At 41.2% G+C, this 23802-nt stretch overlaps 1 protein-coding gene across 1 annotated transcript in view; it reads left to right on the top strand.

The window, feature by feature from the left end:
* Positions 1-12982: 12982 nt before the first annotated feature.
* Positions 12983-23802, top strand: part of LOC126281619 (DNA topoisomerase 3-beta-1) — a 132567-nt gene continuing 121747 nt past the window's right edge. The window contains exons 1-3 of the mRNA XM_049980739.1: positions 12983-14199; positions 14284-14423; positions 23483-23680. Of these exons, the coding sequence (XP_049836696.1) occupies positions 14109-14199; positions 14284-14423; positions 23483-23680 (429 nt within the window). The 5' untranslated portion in view covers positions 12983-14108. The remainder of the gene's footprint in view (positions 14200-14283; positions 14424-23482; positions 23681-23802) is intronic.

Below are 23802 nucleotides of genomic sequence, written 5' to 3' on the forward strand. Positions count from 1 at the left end.
GGAACATAATTTCATTTACAGTTATTCCAATTACAAATAAGAATAATTGCTTTTCCTCCTTTTGTATCATCTTTGAAATGGTCCTTTTCTTTGAAACTTCGTTGTACCTATAATTTGGACAATTAATCAGTTTATATCGAAGGAAGCACTCCAAGTGGTGAATGTTTATCTGGGCCTCGATTTTATTTTGTTGATCTACAAGTATTTACGAAATTTGTTATCATGTAACTACAAATAATACCTTCACCATTTTCATATTTTATGTACATGTCCAATGTCATAACCTGATGCAGAAAAAGGAAATAAATAACCAATAAATACAAAATGCGGCATGTAAAAAGATCATAAAATATCCTAAATAAAATTTTCTGATACACATGTTTTTGCCTACTGACTAAAATCATCCTTTATCCTTATGTCTATGTGTGTTATCAAATTTTCTCAGTTGGATAAATAGTTCATAGCCAATAATTTAAATCAACTGGTATGGAAAACTGTTCGTTGCTTACATAATTCAATAAATTAATGTCAGCATGATGGCTGATTTTGTGCACAACATGGACATTAGAGAACAGCACTGCTATCTTGTTTCTGAAGATCGCTAATTTATTGTTGACAATTTATGTTTTGAGTCGATATTACTTGTGTGTTGCTGTTTAAAAAGGATTTACGAAAGTTCTCAAAAAAATTTCAGGCATCTGTGTTATGGTAAAAATTGGTAAAATTAAAAAGATGTTATCTGTAGAAAACAGTGATCACAAATCACATGCCAATGGCAGCGAATATGATGACCATCATTTGATAATGTAGAAACTTCAACTGGCATGATGTAATCACAACCTGAAACTGGGGAGTTTATACTACAAACTAGCCACAATGTAGTCCCATTTGTAGGGCTGCATAAAAGAAAAGGGGCACAGATGAATACACATTTCGATTGCTTACCATTAAAACAGGATACAGTGGCCATGCGGTTCTGGCGCTGCAGTCCGGAACTGCGGGACTGCTACGGTCGCAGATTCGAATCCTGCCTCAGGCATGGGTGTGTGTGATGTCCTTCGGTTAGTTAGGTTTAAGTAGTTCTAAGTTCTAGGGGACTTATGACCTAAGATGTTGAGTCCCATAGTGCTCAGAGCCATTTGAACCATTTGAACCATTTGAAAACAGGATACCTTTCAGTCCACTCAAACACCTTTAAGCCCAAACTTTGCGCCACTCAATTCAAGCAGGACGCTTTTCAGTCCACATAGGGTGCAATATGATGCGAAATTTGGGAACTGATTGATGCTTATGAAGGCACTCCTGACGTTATAAAAGGACTAACAGACGAAGTTGGTTCAATACCATCAGAACAATCCAATCTAAAAGGAACTGTTCAGCAGCAGAGAAAGTAAGTAGCTTAGCTGCTGCACAAGAGGTAAAATGAAAAGTATTTGATGCACAGAGCTGGAACTTTTTCATGAATTTAAAAAATGGATATCTGAGAAAGACGTACAGATTAATTGCTATACAACAGACTAGTGCTGGAGTATCATGAGACGGAGATGCTTCAGGGTAATAATTCAATCTATGTTGTGTCAAATTAAAACAACAGTAACTAGGGACCTCTTTGAGTTGCATAACAATGTTTTTGCACATATTAATGATATGAGGAGGGACTTGTTCACTTTAAAGAAAGAGTGTGTGATACATCTGCACCTGTCATATAGGGGTAGTGTCTTTCATCAGTAAACAAAACGTTTTTCGTTCTGAACATGAAACCCACCACAGTTTGAATTTTGATTAATAATCAGCGTTGGCGCCCGAAGACTTCATGGCATAGAAAGTCACCCTCATTCTACCAACGGCCTTGTCAAAGAAGATGGAAGAGCTTACAGAGGTCCAGGGCACTCTCTTGTCCTTGGGGTGAGAAACTGCCCCTAAAGGCGGAAAAATCAGCAGTGATCAACGGCATGAGGATGCAGAAGACAATGGAAACCACTGCATTAAAGACAAATAACGTGTATCCGCATGAAGTGTCATCGAAAAAGTGTCATCATGATCTCTCCAATGGCAAAAGATTCAAGAATAGTCCCCTATTCGGATCTCTGGAAAGGGAATGCCAAAAGAAAAAGACTGAACAACCAATGGAATGGTAACGTCACACGATTGGGGTGTGGGACGTCAGAAGCTTGAAAAGAGAACTGCAAAGGCTCAGTCTTGATATAGTAAGGATCAGTGAAGTGAAACAGAAAGAAGAGAGAGATTTATGGTCAAATGAGTATAGGGTAATATCGACAGCAGCAGAAAATGGTATAATGGATGTAGGATTCGTTATGAATAGGAAGGTAGGGCAGAGAGTGTGTTCCTGTGAACAGTTCAGTAATAGGGTTGTTCTTTTAGATTAGATTAGATTTACTTTCATTCCGATTGATCTGAAGTAAGGAGGTCCTCCAGGATGTGGAACATGTCAGAAAAACAACGATACATGACAAATATTTACAACTAAAACAAATAAGCTAATGTACCATACCACAGGTCCCAAGTGGAATGATCGTCATTTTTAATGAACACTATATGAAAGAGTCATTTTACAAATAATAATGCACTGAATTTAAAAAAAAAAGTTTTTTATTTAATTATAAGGTAATAAACATGTGAAAGAACTACTATAATACTTATTTACAATGAACACATTACTGCACTGAAATTGTGCAGAAGTTAGATTGCACTTACACACACACACACACACACATACATACACACACACACACACACACAAATTTTCAATGAACACATTACTACACTGAAATTGTGCAGAAGTTATATTGTACTTATACACAAATCAGTTGGTTTTACTGAGAAATTCATCAATGGAGTAGAAGGAATTGGCCACCAATAAATCCTTTAGGCTTCTCTTAAACTGAATTTCATTGGTTGTTAAGCTTTTTATGGCTGCTGGCAAGTTATTGAAAATTTGTGTTCCTGAATAATGCACACCTTTTTGTACAAGACTAACTGACTTTAAATCCTTGTGAAAATTATTCTTATTTCTAGTATTGATTCCATGAATTGAGCTGTTGGTTTGAAAAAGTGATATATTTTTAATGACAAATTTCATTAAGGAATAAATATATTGGTAAGCAGTAGTTAGTATCCCTAGTTCCCTAAACAGGCTTCTGCAAGATGTTCTTGTGTTCACACCACATATAACTCTTACTGAACGTTTTTGTGCCCGGAAAATTTTAGCTTGGCTTGATGAATTACCCCAAAAAATAATCCCATATGACATTATGGAATGAAAGTAAGCATAGTATGCCAGCTTTTTCATTTTTCTATCCCCTATGTCTGACAAAATTCGCATTGCAAACAGAAATTTGTTAAGACGCTTCAGCTGTTCTGTGGTGTGCTCCTCCCAGTTGAGTTTATTATCAAGCTGTAATCCCAATAATTTAACACTGTTCACTTCTTCTATCTTCTTGTCATCGTATGTCAGACATATACTCATGGGACACCCCTTACAAGTTCCGAACTGCATGTAGTGTGTTTTTTCAAAGTTTAATGACAAACCAACACTGGCAACAATAGTTCAGGTATACCCAGGAACGATATAGGCTCAGATCACAATTTAGTAGTGATGAAGAGTAGTCTGAAGCTTAAGAGATTAGTCAGGAAGAATCAAGGCACAAAAAGTGGGACACGAAAGTACTAAGGAATGAAGAGATGCACTTGAAGTTCTCTGAGGCTATAGATCCTACAATAAGGAACAGCTCAGTAGGCAGTTCAATTGAACATCTCTAAAAAGAAACCATCACAGAAGTTGGAAAGAAAAACGTAGGTACACAGAAGATAACTCTGAAGAAACAGTGGATAACAGAAGAAATATTTTAATTGATCGACGAAAGAAATAAGTACAATAACTTTCAGGGAAATTCAGGAATACAGAAATATGAGTCACCTAGGAATGAAATAAACAGTAAGTGCAGGGAAGCTAAGGTGAAATGGCTTGGTGAAAAATGTGAAGAAATCGAATAAGAAACGATCATCGGAAGAACAGACTCGGCACATAGAAAAGTCAAAACAACTTTCAGTGAAATGAAAAGAAAGGGTGGTAACATTAAGAGTGCATTGAGAATTCCGCTGCTAAATTCAGAGGAGAGAGCGTATATGTGAAAAGAGTACAATGAGGGCCTCTGTGAGGGGGAGCACTTATCTGATAATGCGATAGAAGAAGAAACAAATGTCAACAGGGAAGAGATAGGGGATCCAGTATTACAATCAGAATTTAGAAGAGCGCTAAAAGGCTTAATATCAAATAAGGCAGAAGTGATAGATAACATTCCATCGAAATTTCTAAAATCATATGGGGAAGGTGCCAACAAAACAGTTATTCACATTGATGTGTAGAATTTCTAAGACAAGCAGCATACTATCAGACTTTCCGACAAACGTCATCCACACAAATCACAAGATTAGAAGAGCCGACAAATGCAAGAATCACCTCACAATCAGCTTACCAGCTCATGCATCCAAGTCACTGACAAGAATAATATACAGAAGAGTGGAAAAGGAAACTGAGGATCTGTTAGATGATGGTAAGTTTGGATTTAGGAAATGTACAGGCACCAGAGAGACAGTTCTGACGCGGTTGACAATGGAAAAAACATTTAGGTATGGTCATAGGATTTGTCAACCTGGAGAAAGCGATCGACAATGTAAAATGGTGCAATATGTTAGAAATCCTGAAACATAGGGGAAAGACGATAATATATAATGTACACTCCTGGAAATTGAAATAAGAACACCATGAATTCATTGTCCCAGAAAGGGGAAACTTTATTGACACATTCCTGGGGTCAGATACATCACATGATCACACTGACAGAACCACAGGCACATAGACACAGGCAACAGAGCATGCACAATGTCGGCACTAGTACAGTGTATATCCACCTTTCGCAGCAATGCAGGCTGCTATTCTCCAATGGAGACGATCGTAGAGATGCTGGATGTAGTCCTGTGGAATGGCTTGCCATGCCATTTCCACCTGGCGCGTCAGTTGGACCAGCGTTCGTGCTGGACGTGCAGACCGCGTGAGACGACGCTTCATCCAGTCCCAAACATGCTCAATGGGGGACAGATCCGGAGATCTTGCTGGCCAGGGTAGTTGACTTACACCTTCTAGAGCTCGTTGGGTGGCACGGGATACATGCGGACGTGCATTGTCCTGTTGGAACAGCAAGTTCCCTTGCCGGTCTAGGAATGGTAGAACGATGGGTTCGATGACAGTTTGGATGTACCGTGCACTATTCAGTGTCCCCTCGACGATCACCAGAGGTGTACGGCCAGTGTAGGAGATCGCTCCCCACACCATGATGCCGGGTGTTGGCCCTGTGTGCCTCGGTTGTATGCAGTCCTGATTGTGGCGCTCACCTGCACGGCGCCAAACACGCATACGACCATCATTGGCACCAAGGCAGAAGCGACTCTCATCGCTGAAGACGACACGTCTCCATTCGTCCCTCCATTCACGCCTGTCGCGACACCACTGGAGGCGGGTTGCACGATGTTGGGGCGTGAGCGGAAGGCGGCCTAACGGTGAGCAGGACCGTAGCCCAGCTTCATGGAGACGGTTGTGAATGGTCCTCGCCGATACCCCAGGAGCAACAGTGTCCCTGATTTGCTGGGAAGTGGCGGTGCGGTCCCCTACGGCACTGCGTAGGATCCTACGGTCTTGGTGTGCATCCGTGCGTCGCTGCGGTCTGGTCCCAGGTCGACGGGCACGTGCACCTTCCGCTGACCACTGGCGACAACATCGATGTACTGTGGAGACCTCACGCCCCACGTGTTGAGCAATTCGGCGGTACGTCCACCCGGCCTCCCGCATGCCCACTATACGCCCTCGCTCAAAGTCTGTCAACTGCACATACGGTTCACGTCCACGCTGTCGCGGCATGCTACCAGTGTTAAAGACTGCGATGGAGCTCCGTATGCCACGGCAAACTGGCTGACACTGACGGCGGCGGTGCACAAATGCTGCGCAGCTAGCGCCATTCGACGGCCAACACCGCGGTTCCTGGTGTGTCCGCTGTGCCGTGCGTGTGATCATTGCTTGTACAGCCCTCTCGCAGTGTCCGGAGCAAGTATGATGGGTCTGACACACCGGTGTCAATGTGTTCTTTTTTTCATTTCCAGGAGTGTATACAAGAACTAAGAGGGAACAATATGACTGAAAGACCAAGAAAATGTGCTCTGATTAAAAAGGGGCGTAAGGCTGGGATGTAGGCTCGCCCCTACTGTTCAATTTATGCACGAAGAAGCAATCAGGGAAATTAAAGAAAGGTTCAAGAGAGGGATTAAAATTCAGGGTGAAAGGATATCCGTGATAAGATTCGCTGATGACTACTGTCCTCAATGAAAGTGAAGAAGAATTACAGGATCTGTTAAATGGAATGAACAGTCTAAGGAGTACAGAATACGGACTGAGAGAGAACAGCCAGAACCCTAACAGGCAGCTAAATAACTCATGATAGGCATAGCAAGGAGGACATAAAAAGCAGACTAGCACTGGAAAAAAGGAAATTCCTTGCCAGAAGAACTTTACTAGTATCAAATACAGGTCTTAAGTTGAGAAAGAAACTCCTGAGACTGCACATCCATACCACAGCGTTGTATGGTAGTGATATGTGAAGTGTGGAAAAACCAGAACAGAACAGAATCAGAGCATTTGAAATGTAGTGCTACAGAAGGATGTTGAAAAGTAGATGAACTGATAAGGTAAGGAATGAAGAGGATCTCTGGAAGATCGGCGAGAAAAGAAACACAAGGAAAACACTGAAAAGAAGGATGGACAGTATGATAGGACATCTGTTAAGATACCAGGGAATAACTTCCATGGTACTAGAGGGAGCTGTAGAGGGTAAAAACTGTAGAGGAACACAGAGCTTTGAATATATCCAGCAGATAATTGAGGATGTCGGCTGCAATTGCTATTCTAAAATGAAAAGGATGGCACTGGCTAGGAATTTGTGGTGGGCTGCATCAGACCAGTTAGAAGACTAGTGTCAGAGACAACAGAAACTGCCAATTGTTGTCATTAAAGAACAATTTTAAAAGGCTTTCTTTTCCAAATACTGGTCTACCCATTTACAGGGAAGGCTAGGGAAAAATGTTTTTAATCCAGAGTCTGTTCACAGCTGACAAGTTAGTTTATGTAAATACTTTGAAAACTATTTGAACAGAACGTTATACTGGGCTGAACTATTCTCACACTGAGATGTGTCGTGGATTATTCAAGATAAACTATCACTAACTGTCAGAGAAAAATTTGTAAATGTCTGTGTTGGACTCAACTGACTTGATACATGAGGATTTTGAAACGAATAATGTCAATGGCACTGACCAGTCCATTGTGCTGGGTAATTATTTTGACAATCAAATTAGAACGAACTATTGCCATGACAGCAGTGCAGCACTGACAGCAGGGCCTCAGATGAATAACCATACACATGGAAATCTGAGTCCATCAGACGCAAGTAAAAGCAGATGATAAGGCAGTTGATACAATGCCATACACTTTGCTAAAGAAGGAAATGAGGGCATAATACTAATCACGATTGGTAGAAGCCTAATATAAGAAATCAAGGTCAATCAAATGTAAAAAATATTCACCATGCAAATAATGAAGAGCAAAACCGAACTGTTAAAACGAATTGACACACTCAGGATCCATTAGTAAGTGTGTCTGATGTGGCGTAAGTTGGCCACCCCACTAAGCCAATTTCAACAAGCTAAAAGCTACCAAATTATGCCCTCCAATGTCAGTTGTGGGATGGGGTGAGGACAATGATGCCAATACTGTTAACCTGTTGCAATGTAATGCTGGAGCTGATGTTAGAGATGAGCAGTGTTCTGATATTAACACAGATAATGAGCAACATGAAAACCTAGCTCAAGATGCTGTGCATATGTGTCAGTTATGACTGTACTAGTAATTAGGGCTACTGCCAATGTGATGTCCACTAACTCATTCACTGAAATTAATAAGTTTACAAAAGGGACTACCTTGCTGGTTTAGAACTGTAAAATTGTTCATACAGTTGATACTAGATCATGCAATGTCAAGGTGCAAACACAAGTGCCTGCAATCCTAGGAAACGAAGACATTAGATGCATGTTCCTAATTTCAGAAGTTTAATTGTATATTATACCTCTCTGAGGGTAAATGCTACCCATGTATTTATGGAAAGAGTACTACTAAATATTTATTAAAAACAAAACTAAAACATGGTAAGTACTGTCAACATAGAAAGGTCAAATTTATTAAAATAAATTGCTGTATATGAGTAGTCTCAGTACTTGGGTATGAACTATAATGAAGATCATATAAGTTACAAAAGTAGGAATCCAAGTATCTTACTTCTCAGCAACAAGCTGAACTAGTTAAACTGCTATTAAAAAACATAGAAATATTTGCAGAGTAACAAGATATCTTCCAAGATTATGAATACCGAATGGAGGTAATTCGTCACAAAACTGTCTGTTGTTTGTTGTACTCTATCCTGTGGTCCAAGTAAGAGGCTGTCACTGAAGAAATACATAAACTGCTATCCTGGAAGATAACTGAGGCTTTGTTATCACCATACGATAGTCCACTGTTAGCTTTACTTAAACCTCATGGTAATTGTGGTGCCACAGCCAGACACCACACTTGCTAGGTGGTAGCCTTTAAATCGGCCGCAGTCCGTTAGTATACGTTGGATCCGCGTATCGCCACTATCAATGAACTGCAGACCGGGCGCCGCCACACGGCAGGTCTAGTCCACAGAGACTCCCTTGCACTCGCCCCAGTTGTACAGCTGACTTTGCTAGCTTTGGTTCACTGACTACATACGCTCTCATTTGCAGAGACGATAGTTTAGCATAGCGTTCAGCTACGTCATTTGCTACGACCTAGCAAGGCACCATATTCAGTTTCTACGTCTTCTGAACAGATACTTTGTGAATCATGTAGCATCCAGAGCTACGTTCATCATTAATGGATTAAAGTTAAGTATGAAACTAATTACGTCTGCTTTCTGAATTCAAATTCCTTGTCATGTTCCAGACCTCATGTCAGTATAGTTCTTTCGCCTTCACACCAGCCTGCATGAGCTAAAACACGTGCATTTCGGCCTCCTCTAGTAACACGGTGTTGGCTCTTCTGCCAACACTACAGTAATGTTACACTTATGATTGATGCTAGAGCTATAAGTCAACTCATTGTTCGTGCCTGGATTAGGCCTGACAATCTGGATGAACAGTTACAAAAATTTCATGCTGCAAAATTTTTTACAAGCTTTGATCTAAGACCCACCTATTCGCACATCCTCTTAATAGAGGAATCTCACAAATATACGGCATTCATAGTTGCAGGTAGAAGATAACAGTATTGTGCTCTGTCCTTTGGTTTAAATGTCAGCTCGAGTGTCTTTATTACTGCTGTAGGAATAATTGTGGCATCTCAACTGTTAGATAAAGTAACTGTGTATGTGGACGATTTATTCATCGTGAAACCCACCTGGAATAAACACATTAATTTAATAGAAAGAGTAATACATACGTTTTTATAGGTAGGAGCTACAACAGATCTCCAAAACTTGAACTTTGGTAAGGATAAAATCAGATTATTTTGACATGTCATTTCACCTATGGGAATAATGGCTATACTTTCCCCTTTCTGTCAGCCATTCGCAGTGCTGGCACAGCGAGGCTGTTTTGGTTGATGTTACAAGACCAGATCAGTCAATCATCTAGATTGTTGCTCCTGTTGCCCCCTGAAAAGGATGCTGGCTCTATTCTGGAACCACAAGTTTATCTCGCCTCTCAACAGACACCCATCCATTGTGGTTGCACCTATGGTATGACTATCTGTATCACTGAGGCAAGCAAGTCTCCCCACCAACTGCAAAGTGTATGGTTCATGGGAGGAACACAGTAATTTAAGTTTCTACTCGTACAGGATTGTGTAAATACATACAAGCTGTTAGCTATATATAAGTTAGCTAAAAAATGGTTCAAATGGCTCTGAGCACTATGCGATTTAACTTCTGAGATCATCAGTCACCTAGAACTTAGAACTAATTAAACCTAACTAACCTAAGGACATCATACACATGCATGCCCGAGGCAGGATTCGAACCTGCGACCGTAGCGGTTACGCGGTTCCAGACTGAAGCACCTAGAACCGCACGGCCGCACCAGCCGGCCAATAAGTTAGTTTCTTTGCAGATATTGAGAAAAAAGACATAATTATACAACTAATGTAAAAGTACAATGGTACAAGAAAGCTGCACTGATTAATATAAACTGTACTCATGTAAATATTATACAAGATGTTTCATAATTACACTGACAGACTTTGAGGAGATGTAGATGTTGTCTTGAGGTATAAAGTGAGGATAGGAGCCGGTTGGAATGGCCGAGCGGTTCTAGGCCCTACAGTCTGGAACCGCGTGACCGCTACGGTCGCAAGTTCGAATCCTGCCTTAGGCATAGATGTGTGTGATGTTCTTAGGCTAGTTACGTTTAAGTAGTTCTAAGTTCTAGGGGAGTGATGACCTCAGATGTTAAGTCCCATAGTGCTCAGAGCCATTTGAACCATTTTTTTGAGGATAGGAACCCATGTCCAGAAACATCATCCAACAATGCTACAGAACATTTCCGTTGTAGGATATGGCACCTGACACTAGGCCTCCCCTCTGGCATCAAGTGTGATATTGTACATGAACAGACCATGGTCGGGTCAAGACCTGTGGTTATTTGATATTCGGTGATTGCGACAGATTCCAATGAGCTTCAATGGACCTGATGGAGCTAGCTGCTGCATAGACAGGCCTTGTCTCCTATGAATGCTAGAAAAGGAGCTATATGATGAGGACACATTTCGTTAAAAAATAATTTTTGGATGACTACAATCAATTTCGAAATCTTTTGAGCATTGTTTCTGGCTCTGTGCAAAAGTCTAATGGAAGCAGACCTACACGAGGTGCCATGTCAACTCACGTTATGTTACAAGTAAAACTGTCAACTGTAGTCACTGCAGATATGTATTGCTTGCTGAAAAGCACAGTTTCTAAATTTTTGTGTTGTTTACAACATACTGAAGGTACATGGGAAGTAAGATTTTTGTCTCAACAGTTCAGCTTTGTTTTATTTTCAGAGTTGGTGAAGATTCTGATAGGGCACAGGCGCTGTGAATGTGCCTCTTTCTATTAGTATGAGATGTAATTTTGCAATAAAACTTTGTACTGTTGTGCAGAACACTCATTACTCAATAATAGCGCCACTACTGTACAAATACTGTTATATTTCCACAGGATTTTCATTAGGATCAAGAGTAATTTTAAATCTCTAAAACTACTAATAAATTTTTATTTCTAATAATATTTACACTCCAAGACTAAAGCAAAAATAATTGTCATTATACGTAATTAAAAAATGCTTTTCAGTATGTGTTGTTCTGCAGTAATATTAAGCTTAGAAAGTGCACACTCTGACTTTCAACACTTGTTAATCCATTTTGTCACTTCAAAACGATGGCCTGTTATGTAATTACAAATAAGTGATTATAAGGATTTGCTGAATGGTGGAATGGGATTCTGGTTGCACCTGTTTAGGTCATTCTGCACTTTCGAAAGCATTTATTTACTTAGCTGAAAACTAAACCCATTATTCTGGCATCATGCTAACTTTCCTTGTACATAAACAAACGAATCTGGATCTGTGCTGGCGAATGAACCAGTGCAGAATGACAGCAGAGCCACCTTGCAGTAGTTACTGAAGCTCATAAACGATGGTGGGGGAAGAAACATCATGCAAGATAGAGAACACCTTTCAAATTTCAAGACTTAAGTTGGCATGACAGTGTGCAAGTAGCGTGTTTCCACATGTAAATTTACTTACTTGAGAGGTGGTGAGGGGTTGAGTCTGTACGAAATTCATTCCTGTGAAACCCAGTTTATCCCTTCCACCCACTCCAGGAGAGTCAGATGTCACATGACTGTTTAAACAAGCTCGACACTGTACTGAATGCTGCAGTGTACAGGAAATCTCGAGCACATTCAAATGCGAGTATTACCTGCCCAGCACAAATAACTCTGAATGGCACAATGTAACAGATTGTCACATACATACATTTTTTGATCAAACAGAAATTAGTACATGTTTGCCAAAATATATACATGAATCATTTACTTAGCTGAGAAACATGTAGTTACTTACAGTGACACATATGGTGGCCAAAACACGAATATAAAATGAATGTGACACAGGATCCTGATTCAAATCTAGACAGATGTAATTTAAAGTTCCTGCTGTCATGTCAGTCCTAGCTACCTAACAACAGAGACTTCGATCTTATAAAATAGAATTTAAATAAGAAGAACTTTAATCGCCACAAGATATGTGCAGGAAAAATAAATTCTTATGGAGTATTATGGCTTCTTAGCACTCAATGAATTACAAAATACAATAGTAAGAAAGAAGAAAAATGAAAACAATAGTGAGTGTAACTGGATCGAAATGAAATTGATGAGATTCTAGAGACAGAAGCCTTACAAAATGTTGTACAAAGAAACAGTGAATGTTGATATTAATTTATATCTTCTACATATTGCCCAAAAACATGGAAGAAGAAGGTTAGAAGCATGTGGTGTGATCCCAATTTCTCTTGTGTATCATTCACACAGTCATCAAGGACATTTCAGTGGCCTAAAAACTGTACAAAATTTCCAAGAAGATGAATAACAGTAATAACTGGTGGAGATTGATTGATTAAGTCTTATAAGGTTGATATGAAATATGAACGCCTGTTAAATTATAACTGAATTACCACACTGAATTCCATCCATTTTCAGTACCAGTACAAGAATATTCATGTTCATGTCCAAAATTGGATTTCTTTTATTTGAATGATGGTACATTTATTTTGCATCCACTTTTTGGACATAAGACCCATGACATTTAGTGAACCAAACACATAGAAAGAATCGATAATCTCTTATGACAAGCGATCGACTGCAACATTTCAAGTATTTCACTCACAGAATTACATCACTCAGTTATGTTTAAGTTGCAGCATCACGAAATAAACACAACTGCTATCCCAGTATTAAAATAAAGCATTCACATAGCACATTAGTTCACTGTCAGCCTAACTTAAACCATGTTCATTCACACAATTACAATGACACCACAGTTAGAGGCATACTACAGTTGCATGTGTGAACATTCGGTTTTCAGTGACGTCGCCTATGAAGTACAACTTTTGCCATGTCACTTATAGTGCAACTCTGTTGTACTTTGTGACACAACTGGCATTCTGCCACCACTGAATAGCAACAACATCATTAGACTGCGTCCATGGTGGCTGTATTTCAAAAAACCAGCATTATGTCGTAGTTATCATGGAATAACTGCTGCTATACTCCATTCGATTTCAGAGTGTTTTCATTTTTTTACTGTCAAAAAAGTCGAAACAGTGGTATGCAGGTACTCTTTCGCAGCTTCTGGAGCTCCAAGAAGAACAATCTGATATTATTGCTCTGTGTGTGGGTGTGTGTGTGTGTGTGTGTGTCTGTGGAGTCGCCCAGAATAATATCGCTACTCTGAGGTAGCTCAAGTAACTTCTCTGGACCTGCAGTTAGTTTGCTCCTTTGCTATAAACGATGCTTGTGACAACATGCTTTGCTCCTAGTAGAACAATAAAACGTATTTGTATGGAGTCGTATGACCCTTTAGTTGTTGCTCTTATACGTAACTACTATCCCAAATGCCGTACTTCGTTAGCAATATTTGCAAATGAATGATGTATTCCACAAACAACTTAATAGATTTTTGGGCGAATATATAAATAAAGTTACTACTTTCCATAACCAAAAAGTTAATTTTATTATAACATTCACTCTTTGATCATAGAGTCTCTATCACCACTACAGTCATCAACATTAATATTAACTCTGCTGAGAACTACGAGTGGTAAACATGAACACTGATGGGTAACATCGTTGGCGCAAATGTAAACTGTGCGGCGTTGTGGAGGTGTGTGAAGTTTGTTTTATGGTTAGGGGTACTACTGTAAATTAAAAAACATGAAAGTGGCGTTAATGGTAGCAGAAAAGCCTTCTTTGGCTGCGTCATTGGCGAGCATACTAAGTAATGGGAAAAGCAACTCTAGAAGAGGTCTGTATTTCTTCTTTTGATTACTGTTTTGCAGTCGCCTCCAGAACCCAAAAAAACAAGCGTGTGCTGTTTCCTTCTTTTCAGGATCAGAAGCGTGCGCAGTGCACGAGTGGACCGGGCAATTTCAGAACGAGACCGTTCTTTTCCGAATGACATCCGTATGTGGCCACGTTATGACTTTGGACTTCTGTGGAAAGTACAATAACTGGGATCGAGTGGACCCGGTAATTTTGTTTTTGTTTCTTCTTATCCCCTTTTCACTCTGCACCTATAGTTCCAACTGCGAGAAACATTTGACGACTGTTTTACAGAGCTTTTGTATCGTTACGATCTTAATAAACGGGACTGAACTGCTTAGAACAAGTCTCTGGGAAGTCAGCTTGTGACAGACATCTGTTATTTATAATGGCAGTTAATAGCCCTGGCCTCTATAAAATGGCTCTGACCACTATGGGACTTAAGATCTTAGGTCATCGGTCCCCTAGAACTTAGAACTAATTAAACCCAACTAACCTAAGGACATCACACACATCCATGCCTGAGGCAGGATTCGAACCTGTGACCGTGGCAGTCCTGCGATTCTGGACTGCAGCGCCTAGAACCGCACGGCCACCGCGCCCTGACCTCTATAAGTACGCATATAGCAAAGTTATTAATCAGTGAGCAAGAGACAGTTTTAGCATTAATAATCACTATTTAGATGGGGCAACAACATTATATAGGAAGAGTTAGGCTCACATGTTCAGTAAACTGGATAAAGAGGCATTTGTGTTACACTTCAAGCAGGAACGTATAGCTTTTAACTCTGGTCAGAAGAATGTGAAGGAATGTTGCTCAAGTTCAGGAGAAAGGTGACCAAGCACTGCAGACAGGGTATTTGAAGAGGAATGGTCAATATTCAGAGATGTGACAGAAACTATTATTTGAAGCAAAGAAAGTCTAGTAAACATGGACTCCAAAATCCATACTGCAAGACCTATGAGCACTTGTTCACCTTCTCTCCTACTGAACAGGTGCCCATAGCTCTTAAAGATGTGCATTTCATCGTCCTTGTTTTGTAGACAATTTTTTCTTCTTTTGGTTCATACAACCTTCTCCCAAAATAAGAAAAGTAAAACGTTTGCAATAGAAAATATTTGTTTCATAGACTCGAAGATCAAAGAAGTGCCCATAGCTCTTACAATATACATTGTAGACCCACATTGACTAGATTTTTTTTTTTTTATTTTTTTATTTTTTTTTTTTTTTTTTTTTGATGTTCATTTCTGTCATATCCCTGAATATTGTCCATTCCTCCTGATAGATACTGTTTGATGTGTATCTAGTACATTACGTACAGACTCTGTATACAAATGGTTACATAATACAAGTAAAACAAATTAGAGGACTCTACATACAGAGATGAAAAGTCAAATGCATTTTGTTGTCAAAAGTGCAATGTGTGACACCCTCAAAAGCGAGCCTAGTAGAATGTTATTGAAAGACATCTCACAAAATCCGAAGAACAGTTAAGTTTATTGTAGTCAAATACTCATGTAATTTTTAACAGTCAGAACGGTTTGTAGTGTTACACAGTTTTCAATTGCAGATAGATCCTTTGTCGTCCATCATTGTGTGAGAAGATGATGGAGGTCAGTATTTGTGCCAGGCTCCTAGTGGATGACTTCTATTAAGAACCCAACATAAATATTGAGTTCCCACAAGTGGTGACTCAGCCAAGCTTCTAATAGGAGACCAGTAGCCTATAAATATTGAGTCCTCACTTGTAACAACATAGCATCTGCGAAGAGGTATCTGTCAGTTACTGAAAAACAGTTTTAGCCAGTAAAGAACTTGTATGAGCATTTGACTGTAATAAACTTTACTGTCAAAAGTAATGTGCTTACTACTTCTCACTGCCAGTAACATGGCAAATGTGAACAAACCGAAAGATATTGTTGCCATATGTAAAGGCTTTGAGTGGCGAGGTAGTTAGTGTTTAAGCATTCGTGAAAGAGGCAGGAAGTGACATTTAAGGTGGGAAAGCAGAAAAAGGAATACTGAACTTCGTTTTAAGTGGTCCTATATGAAATCAGATCCAGGGGTACTGTCCCTCATCCACAACAACAAAGGAGACGTATTTCCACTGATAATTATATGCAAACACCTACAAACGAAGGCACATTTTTGGATTCCTTGCCTCAGTCAGTAAAAACAGAACTCTTATAGGATAGCTCTGTTGTAAGACTCTTTTTCTCAGGATGAGGTTGACATATCAAGTTGAAATTTGTCACTTACAGAGCTCCACAGTCCCTTGGTGGTGCAATAAACTGAAGCTTGTAAGTCAATGCAATCAAAATATATGGTCATTTATGTCGCATGCCTTGCAAAAAGAAGGCTTTCACAGTACAACCAAAAGAAAAAAATCCAAAACTGTAAATTTGTAATTATATCAAATCACATTTTTTTTTCTCAGTTAGTGTTGGACACTCTAGCTGTTTGTTTATCTGTTAAGACCCCTTTTTCTCAGGAACGGGTAGACATATCAAGTTGAAATTTATGTAACATTCTAAGATCTATAGGCCTTAGGTGTTTTAATAAATGTAAGCTTCTAAGTCATTGCAGCAAAAGCTACAGCCATTTAGGCCACATATTTTGATTCTTGCAACATCACTCATCCAAACATGTAGGGTACTTCCCATTGGCCTAGAATCATGAAATTTGGCAAGAAGCAAGGTTTCATATTACAACCAAAGGAAAAAATACAGGAACTGTAAATTTTTAGTTATATCACACAGTTTTTGTTATTCAATGCTAAACTTGAAGTTGAAACAATCAGTACTTCTGCATTCAGGGTGACTGGGTTGCAATGGTGAAAGTCAAACATAAGGCAAGAAATAATGTTGTTGTTCATACGACCCTTTATGAAAGTTATCCATCATCAGACATCCACGAGTGATTACTGCATGTAGATATGGCATTTCAAGTTGCATGTGAAACAAATATTCACAGAGTAGTCTGTGAGTGTATGTTTCGTGTACAACTTGAAATGTCATGGCTGCTTGCCGTAATCACGTTTGGATATCTGTTGATGGATAAATTACAAAACAAATCACATGAGCAATAAAGTCATTCCTTGCCTTATGTTTGACTTTTATCTTTGGGACCCAGTCATTTTGACTGTAAAATACTGATTATTATAATAAGAATTGTCTGCCTTCTGCATGGTTTTAAATGTCGCATTTGTGTTACTGAATTAACCATTTTAAAAAATGTGAAATGAGAATGTCTGGGACTGACATCTTGCCTCCCAGTGGGCTCACCACAGTTCAGTGAGTACATGCTTGGCTACCACAGGGTCCAGCCTTTGCAGCACTACTTTCTCTTTCTGTGCTGCAAACCTACACTTCAACTATCTCTTCTCTCCTCTGACTTTCCGTTGGATGGTCTGTTTGGTGCAGACGCTGCTTGGATTTGTTTCATGATTTTGGTCTTGATTTCCAGTTTCGCTCCCAGTGCAGTCTTTACCTTCTACTAACGATTATATAGTCACCATTATTGGGTTTCACCTAATGTCTTTTCCAAATTTTACAGAAGTGCGTGTTGTGCAGGGAAGGTCACCTGCTGTGGTGTATGCTCCGCCTCTCTGTCCTTCCGCCCTAGCACCCTTCCTTCTTGTTGTTATAGTTCACCCAAAACCCTGCATGTATGCAGAGATTTTGGTTGTCCGTTGCATGGAAGCATTCCTTGTGCCCCTGGCTCCATCTCTGTAAACTGGAAAGAACTCCATCCCCCCTGCTTCCCAGATTGCTCCATTCTTAAGCTTGAGTTGAAAGTCCAGGTGCATAAGACCTTGGACAAGCTCACATAACAAGAGGCCAGAAAAAAAAAGAGTGTTTTAATCCCTTACAGCTGCAACATTGTCGCCTTCTCTGTCGATGGTGCCTTCCTCTATTGGGCCGCCTACAATGAGTCCTCAGATCCACCCACTAATGCCGCTGCCCCTCCTCCCCCCACTCCATCCCCCACCGGGAGGTTGGGGGACCTTTTGCACTTATACCCACTTCAGAAGCATTGGTTCCCCATCTGCCGGGGACACCAGTCTCCACCCCGCAGCTGGAGGCACCTCATCCTCCTCCAGCTTTTCTAGCTAGGAAGAGGTCACTTGGAACCATCTCTCCATGGTTGCTGCTGATCCACAGCCAGGTGCCACTCAGTGGCTGAAGGAACCAAAGACTGTTGGGTGTCGGACTTCTCGTTCTTCCTCTATCCCTGAAAACAATTCAGGGACACCCCCTTCCCAGTTGTTGTATTCGAAGGAGGGGGAGGGCAAGAAGGACACTCTGGTCCTCCAGTTGACTTGTAACAGATTTTTCCACACTTGGCTGAGCTACAGCAGCTTTTAAGTACTTACCCTGCATTGTGTATTGCCGTCCCAGAAATGTGGTTTGCAGCAGCTTGGATCTGAGCCCTTTGTGGCTGCCAAGGTTATTTTAAGAATCATACTAACTATGGTATCAGGTGGAGTTTGTATGTATGTTCTGGATTGTACATATAGTGACCTTGTGCCTTTTGATATATCTTTGGAGGCTGTGGCTGTTCAGATAAGGGCACATCTGTAATCTACCTACCTCCCGATGATGTCATGTCCCAGGATGTACTGTCTATATTACATTCTCAGCTCCCCCATTCCTTTCCTAGTCTTAGATGACTTAATTGCTCATAACCCTTGTGGAGTCGGACGCTGATTACTGGCCGTGGTAAAGATATCTAAACCTTCCTGAGACAGCTCAATCTTTGCCTCTTGAGCTCTGGTGCTGCCACACACTTCAGTGTGGCACACACAACTCATTCAGCTATTGATTCTCCTTTTGCAGTCGTGGTCTTCTGCCATCTACCTACTGGAGATTCCACAAAGACCTGTAAGGTAGTGACCACTTCCTGATCTTCCTGTCCCTCTCTGTGTTGCTTGCCAGTTGGGTTCTCCGTAATACTGACTGGATGGGTTCACCTCTGCTGTCGTCCTTAGCTCTTCACCACAAGGCAGTATCGATGCAGCTCTTCAGTATAGAATGACAGCCATTCTTTTGGCAGCCATTCAAGCCATCCCCTCTTCCTTGGGACCCCTGTTGAAAGACAGTACCCTGGTGGACCCCGGAGATCACTGCGGCCATTAGAGATTGTAGGCGGGCTCTGACACCAGAAGCAGGACCCTTCATTGTAGCACCTTATTGCCTTTAAATGGCTTTGTGCCACTGTCCGCTACCTCATAAAACGACAAAAGCAAGAATCCTGGGAACTGTATGTTTCCACCATTGGGTCACATACCTCTCCATCACAGGTGTGGACAAACATGAGACGTCTCTGTAGCTTCCAGTTCCCTACAGGTATACCAAGTATTTCCTTATCTGGAGCTGTTTGTACTGATTGAGAAGCAGTTCCCAAACACTTTTCTGAGCATTATGCTCACTTATCTGTGTCTGATAACTACAACCCAACCTTTCGGCTCATAAAATAGTGGGTGGAGGGAATTTGCTTATCTTTTCTACCTGTTACCTGGAGCCATAATATACTCCATTTGGTGAATGAGTACACACCAGAGCCTCAGCCCATTGCCCGGATATGGCCCTAGGGCCAGACCGTGTCCACAACCAAATGCTGAAACATCTCTCAGTGCATTGTCAGTGTCATGTCTTTGTCCTCTTTAATCGGACCTGGAATGAGGGTGAGTTCCCATTTCAGTGGTGAGAAGTGCGATAGTTCTGGTACTGAAAGCAGGTAAGAATGCCCCGGAAATGGACAGTTATTGCCCAGTCAGTCTTACCAACCTTCCCTGTAATGTATGATGAATAAGTGGCTGTGTTGGCTCCTTGAGTCTTGGGGCCTTTTCGCTGCCTCTTGGGGAGGTACTCACAAACATTGCCCCTTTGATGATAATTTGTTTCACTTTGCGTCCACTATCCTTTGCATATTGTCAGCACGTCGTTGTTGTCTTATTCAACTTCCAGAATGCTTATGACATGACATGGTGTCACCACATCCATTCTACATTTCACGAGTGGCGTCTCTGGGATCCACTCCTGATTTTTGTCAAGACTTTCTTATTATGCTGTATGTTCCAGGTTCAAGCGGATGCTTCATTCAGTACCTCTCATATTCAAGAGAATGGGATCCTGCAGGGCTCTGTACTGAGTGCCCCTCTCTTTCTGGCGGTCATCAATGGTCTAGCTGTGGCTGTGGGGTCTTTGGGATCATGCTCCTTATATGCTGGCGATTTTTGCTTTTATTATTGTCCCTCCAGTATGGGTGTTACTGAGCATTGCCTACAGGATGCCATATGAAAGGCACAGCCATGGGCTCTCACCCATGGCTTTCCGTTTTCAGCCGCCAAAGACTCATGAACTTCCATCACCGTCGTACTGCCCACCCACACCCCGAGCTTTATGTAACTGATAAATCACTTCTTGTAGTTGAGATGCAGCGCTTTTTGGGACTGGTCTTCAATTCCTGGCTGACATGACTTCCCCATCTTCGCCAACTTAAATGAAAGTGCTGGCGCACCTTATTACATTTTGCTGCCTCAGTAACACTAGCTGAAGTGCAATTTCTCTACCCTTTTGTGGCTCTACAAAGCTCTGATTCTGTCCCATCTTGATTGTGAGAGTCTTGCAATGCTTCAGCACCACTCTCAGCGTTGTGGATACTGGACCCTATTCACCATTGTGGGGTCTGACTTCTTACAGGAGCCTTCTGAACTAGCCCTCTGAACAGCCAACTAGACAAGGCTGGAGTCCCTCCATTACCTACCAGGTATTTACAGGAGCTGCTGAATTATGCTACATGCATATGTAGCTTCCCTGAACAACCCAACAACTGTATCCTTTTACCTGGAAGGGAACTCCACCTCCCACAACAGCAACCCAGAACTGTGTTTACAATTGGTGCACAACTACAATGTCTCTGTTCAGAACTAAAATTTCCTCCACTGTCACCTCTGGCCAGGGAGACATTGCATTGCCCCATGGCTTGTGCCTCAACCTTGGCTTTGACTCAAAATATTCTTTGGTCCAGAAGATTCCACTGACCCCATGATTTTTCACCACCTGTTCTTGACTGCCCTTGAGACATATCTGGGTTCAGAAGTGGTATTCACCGATGGGTCAACAGTTGATGGATGAACAGGCTTTGCATAGACACATGCACGGCCCAGTGAACGCCACCCTCTTCCTCACACGGCTGCAGTGTCTTCAATGTTGAATTAATGGCCATTATACTAGAACTGCTGCAGAACATTCCATTCCTCGCACTTCCTCTTTACCTTGCGATGCAATTCACGCACGGACACGTGCTCTCTGGGTTTTTAAACATTATCCTATGATGGCAGACTTCATTCATTATAAACAGATGCATGCAAAGTGTCGTAGCATTCTTCAGGATAGCAAAAGAGCTAGCTACATTTCACTCACTATTTCTTCTAACAATTCCGTCCTTTCCTCTGTTGTGTGGGCCAACCTCCGACAGCTCTCTGGGACCAAGATCCATTCCCCAATTTCCGGCCTGACAGTAGCGGACAATGTTATCATGGACCCTATTGCTCTCTGCAACACCTTGGGCCACCATTTTGTGGAAGTTTCAAGCTCTTCCCACTATCACCCTGCCTTCCTCCTTCGGAAATGAGTGGAGGCTGCTCGGATAATACCCTTCCCTTCTCTGAATCATGAGTGCTACAATGCTACATTTACTATGAGAGAACTAGATCATGCTCTCAGTTCATCACGATCCTCCGCCCTAGGGCCAAATGCCATTCACATTCAGATGTTGCAGCACCTTTCTCTTGCGAGCAAACATGTTCTGCTTAACACATACAACCGCATCTGGGCGGAGGGCACATTTCACGGACACTGGCATAAAGCCACTGCTAGACCTGTACCTAAGCCCGGTAAGGACAAAAACCTTCCTTCTAGATACCGCCCCAACTTTCTTATGAGCTGTGTTTGCAAAGTTATGGAACGTATGATTCATGCCCCGCTGGTATGGTGGCTCAAATCTTGCAATTTACTGACGAAAGCGCAGTGTAGATTTCGAGTGTGGCATCCTGCAGTTGACCATCTCGTTACTTTGTCCACCATGTCATGAATGGTTTTCTGTGGAATCACAGACTGTGGCCGTGTTTTTTGATTTAGAGAAGGCCTGCAACATCTGCTGGAGAACTGGTATTTTCCATACACTTTACACATGGGGCTTCTGTGGCTGCCTGCCTGCCCTGCTTCCTTCAGGAATTTTTAAAATATCAAGTTTTCTGCCTTGTTGGACATCTTTATCCAGGAAAACGGTGTGCCTCAGGGTTCCGTCCAAAGTGTCGTCCTCTTTGCCATCACCATTAACCCTATAATGGCCTGTCTTCCACCGGGCATCTCCAACTGCCTTGTTGTTGATGATTTTGTCATCTTTTGCAGTTCTCCACGGACCTGTCTCACTGAGCGGCATCTTCAACAATGTCTTGATTGTCTTTACTCCTGGAGCATTGACAATAGCTTTCGCTTTTCCACTGACAAAACCATCTGTATGAATTTCTGGCAACACAAGTGGTTTTTCCCACCGTTATTACGTCTTGGGCCTGTTGCCCCTCCGTTCATTGAAACTACAAAATTCCTGGGGTTCATGCTTGATAGGAAATTCTCGTGGTCCTCCCATGTGTCTTACCTGGCAGCCCACTGTATGCAGTTCCTCAATGTCCTACATGTCCTCAATGGTACTTCCTGGGGTGCCGATCGAACCACCCTCCTCCATTTGTACTTGTCCCTTGTCCGTTCGAAACTCGACTATGGGTGCTTTGTTTATGCGTCTGCACGCCCATCCATCTTCCGGTGTCTCAACACTATCCACCATCATGGCAACTGTTTGGCCACGGGTGCCTTTTACACTAGCACGGTTGAGAGCCTGTATGCTGAAGCTGCTGAACTACCACTGTCTTAATGCCATGACTTTCTCCTAAGCAGGTATGCATGCCATTTGTCTGACATTCGTGGCCACCCATCCTATGCCACTTCCTTTGACGATTCCTCTGATCATCAGTATGGGGTGCATAGAAAACTCATTGTATTTTTAGTTTTAAACCTTATTCATCTCATTATTATTATTATTATTATTATTATTATTATGCTTTGTACATCATACACATAATATTTAATTTTTCAGCATGCATATGTTATTTATGATTCCCCTATGCTTTATAATTACTAAACCAAAAACTTGTATTGATATTTTTTTTAAAGTATGGAATCATTTAGTTACTGATTTGCAGGTTGAGTTATTTTCATGCCCTACTGAGAAGAAAGAAGCAACACCAAAATTAAAGATGCCAGCATTTCTGGCACATGAAGCTAAGGGATGTGACTACCTCATCTTGTGGCTAGATTGTGATAAAGAAGGTGAAAATATATGTTTTGAAGTGATTTCAGCTGTGCAGAACTCAATGAAAAGAAGTATTCATAATCCTGATGTAAGTATGATATTTTACGCTTTCTTACACATTAAGAATTTGCAAATAAAATAGCTCACAAATATGTGTGTCATGTTTGGGTGAATATCAGAATGAAGTTTTTTGTGCAACATGTAAATCTA

Source organism: Schistocerca gregaria, chromosome 7, assembly GCF_023897955.1.
Source record: "Schistocerca gregaria isolate iqSchGreg1 chromosome 7, iqSchGreg1.2, whole genome shotgun sequence".
Classification (NCBI taxonomy): Eukaryota; Metazoa; Arthropoda; class Insecta; order Orthoptera; family Acrididae; genus Schistocerca; species Schistocerca gregaria.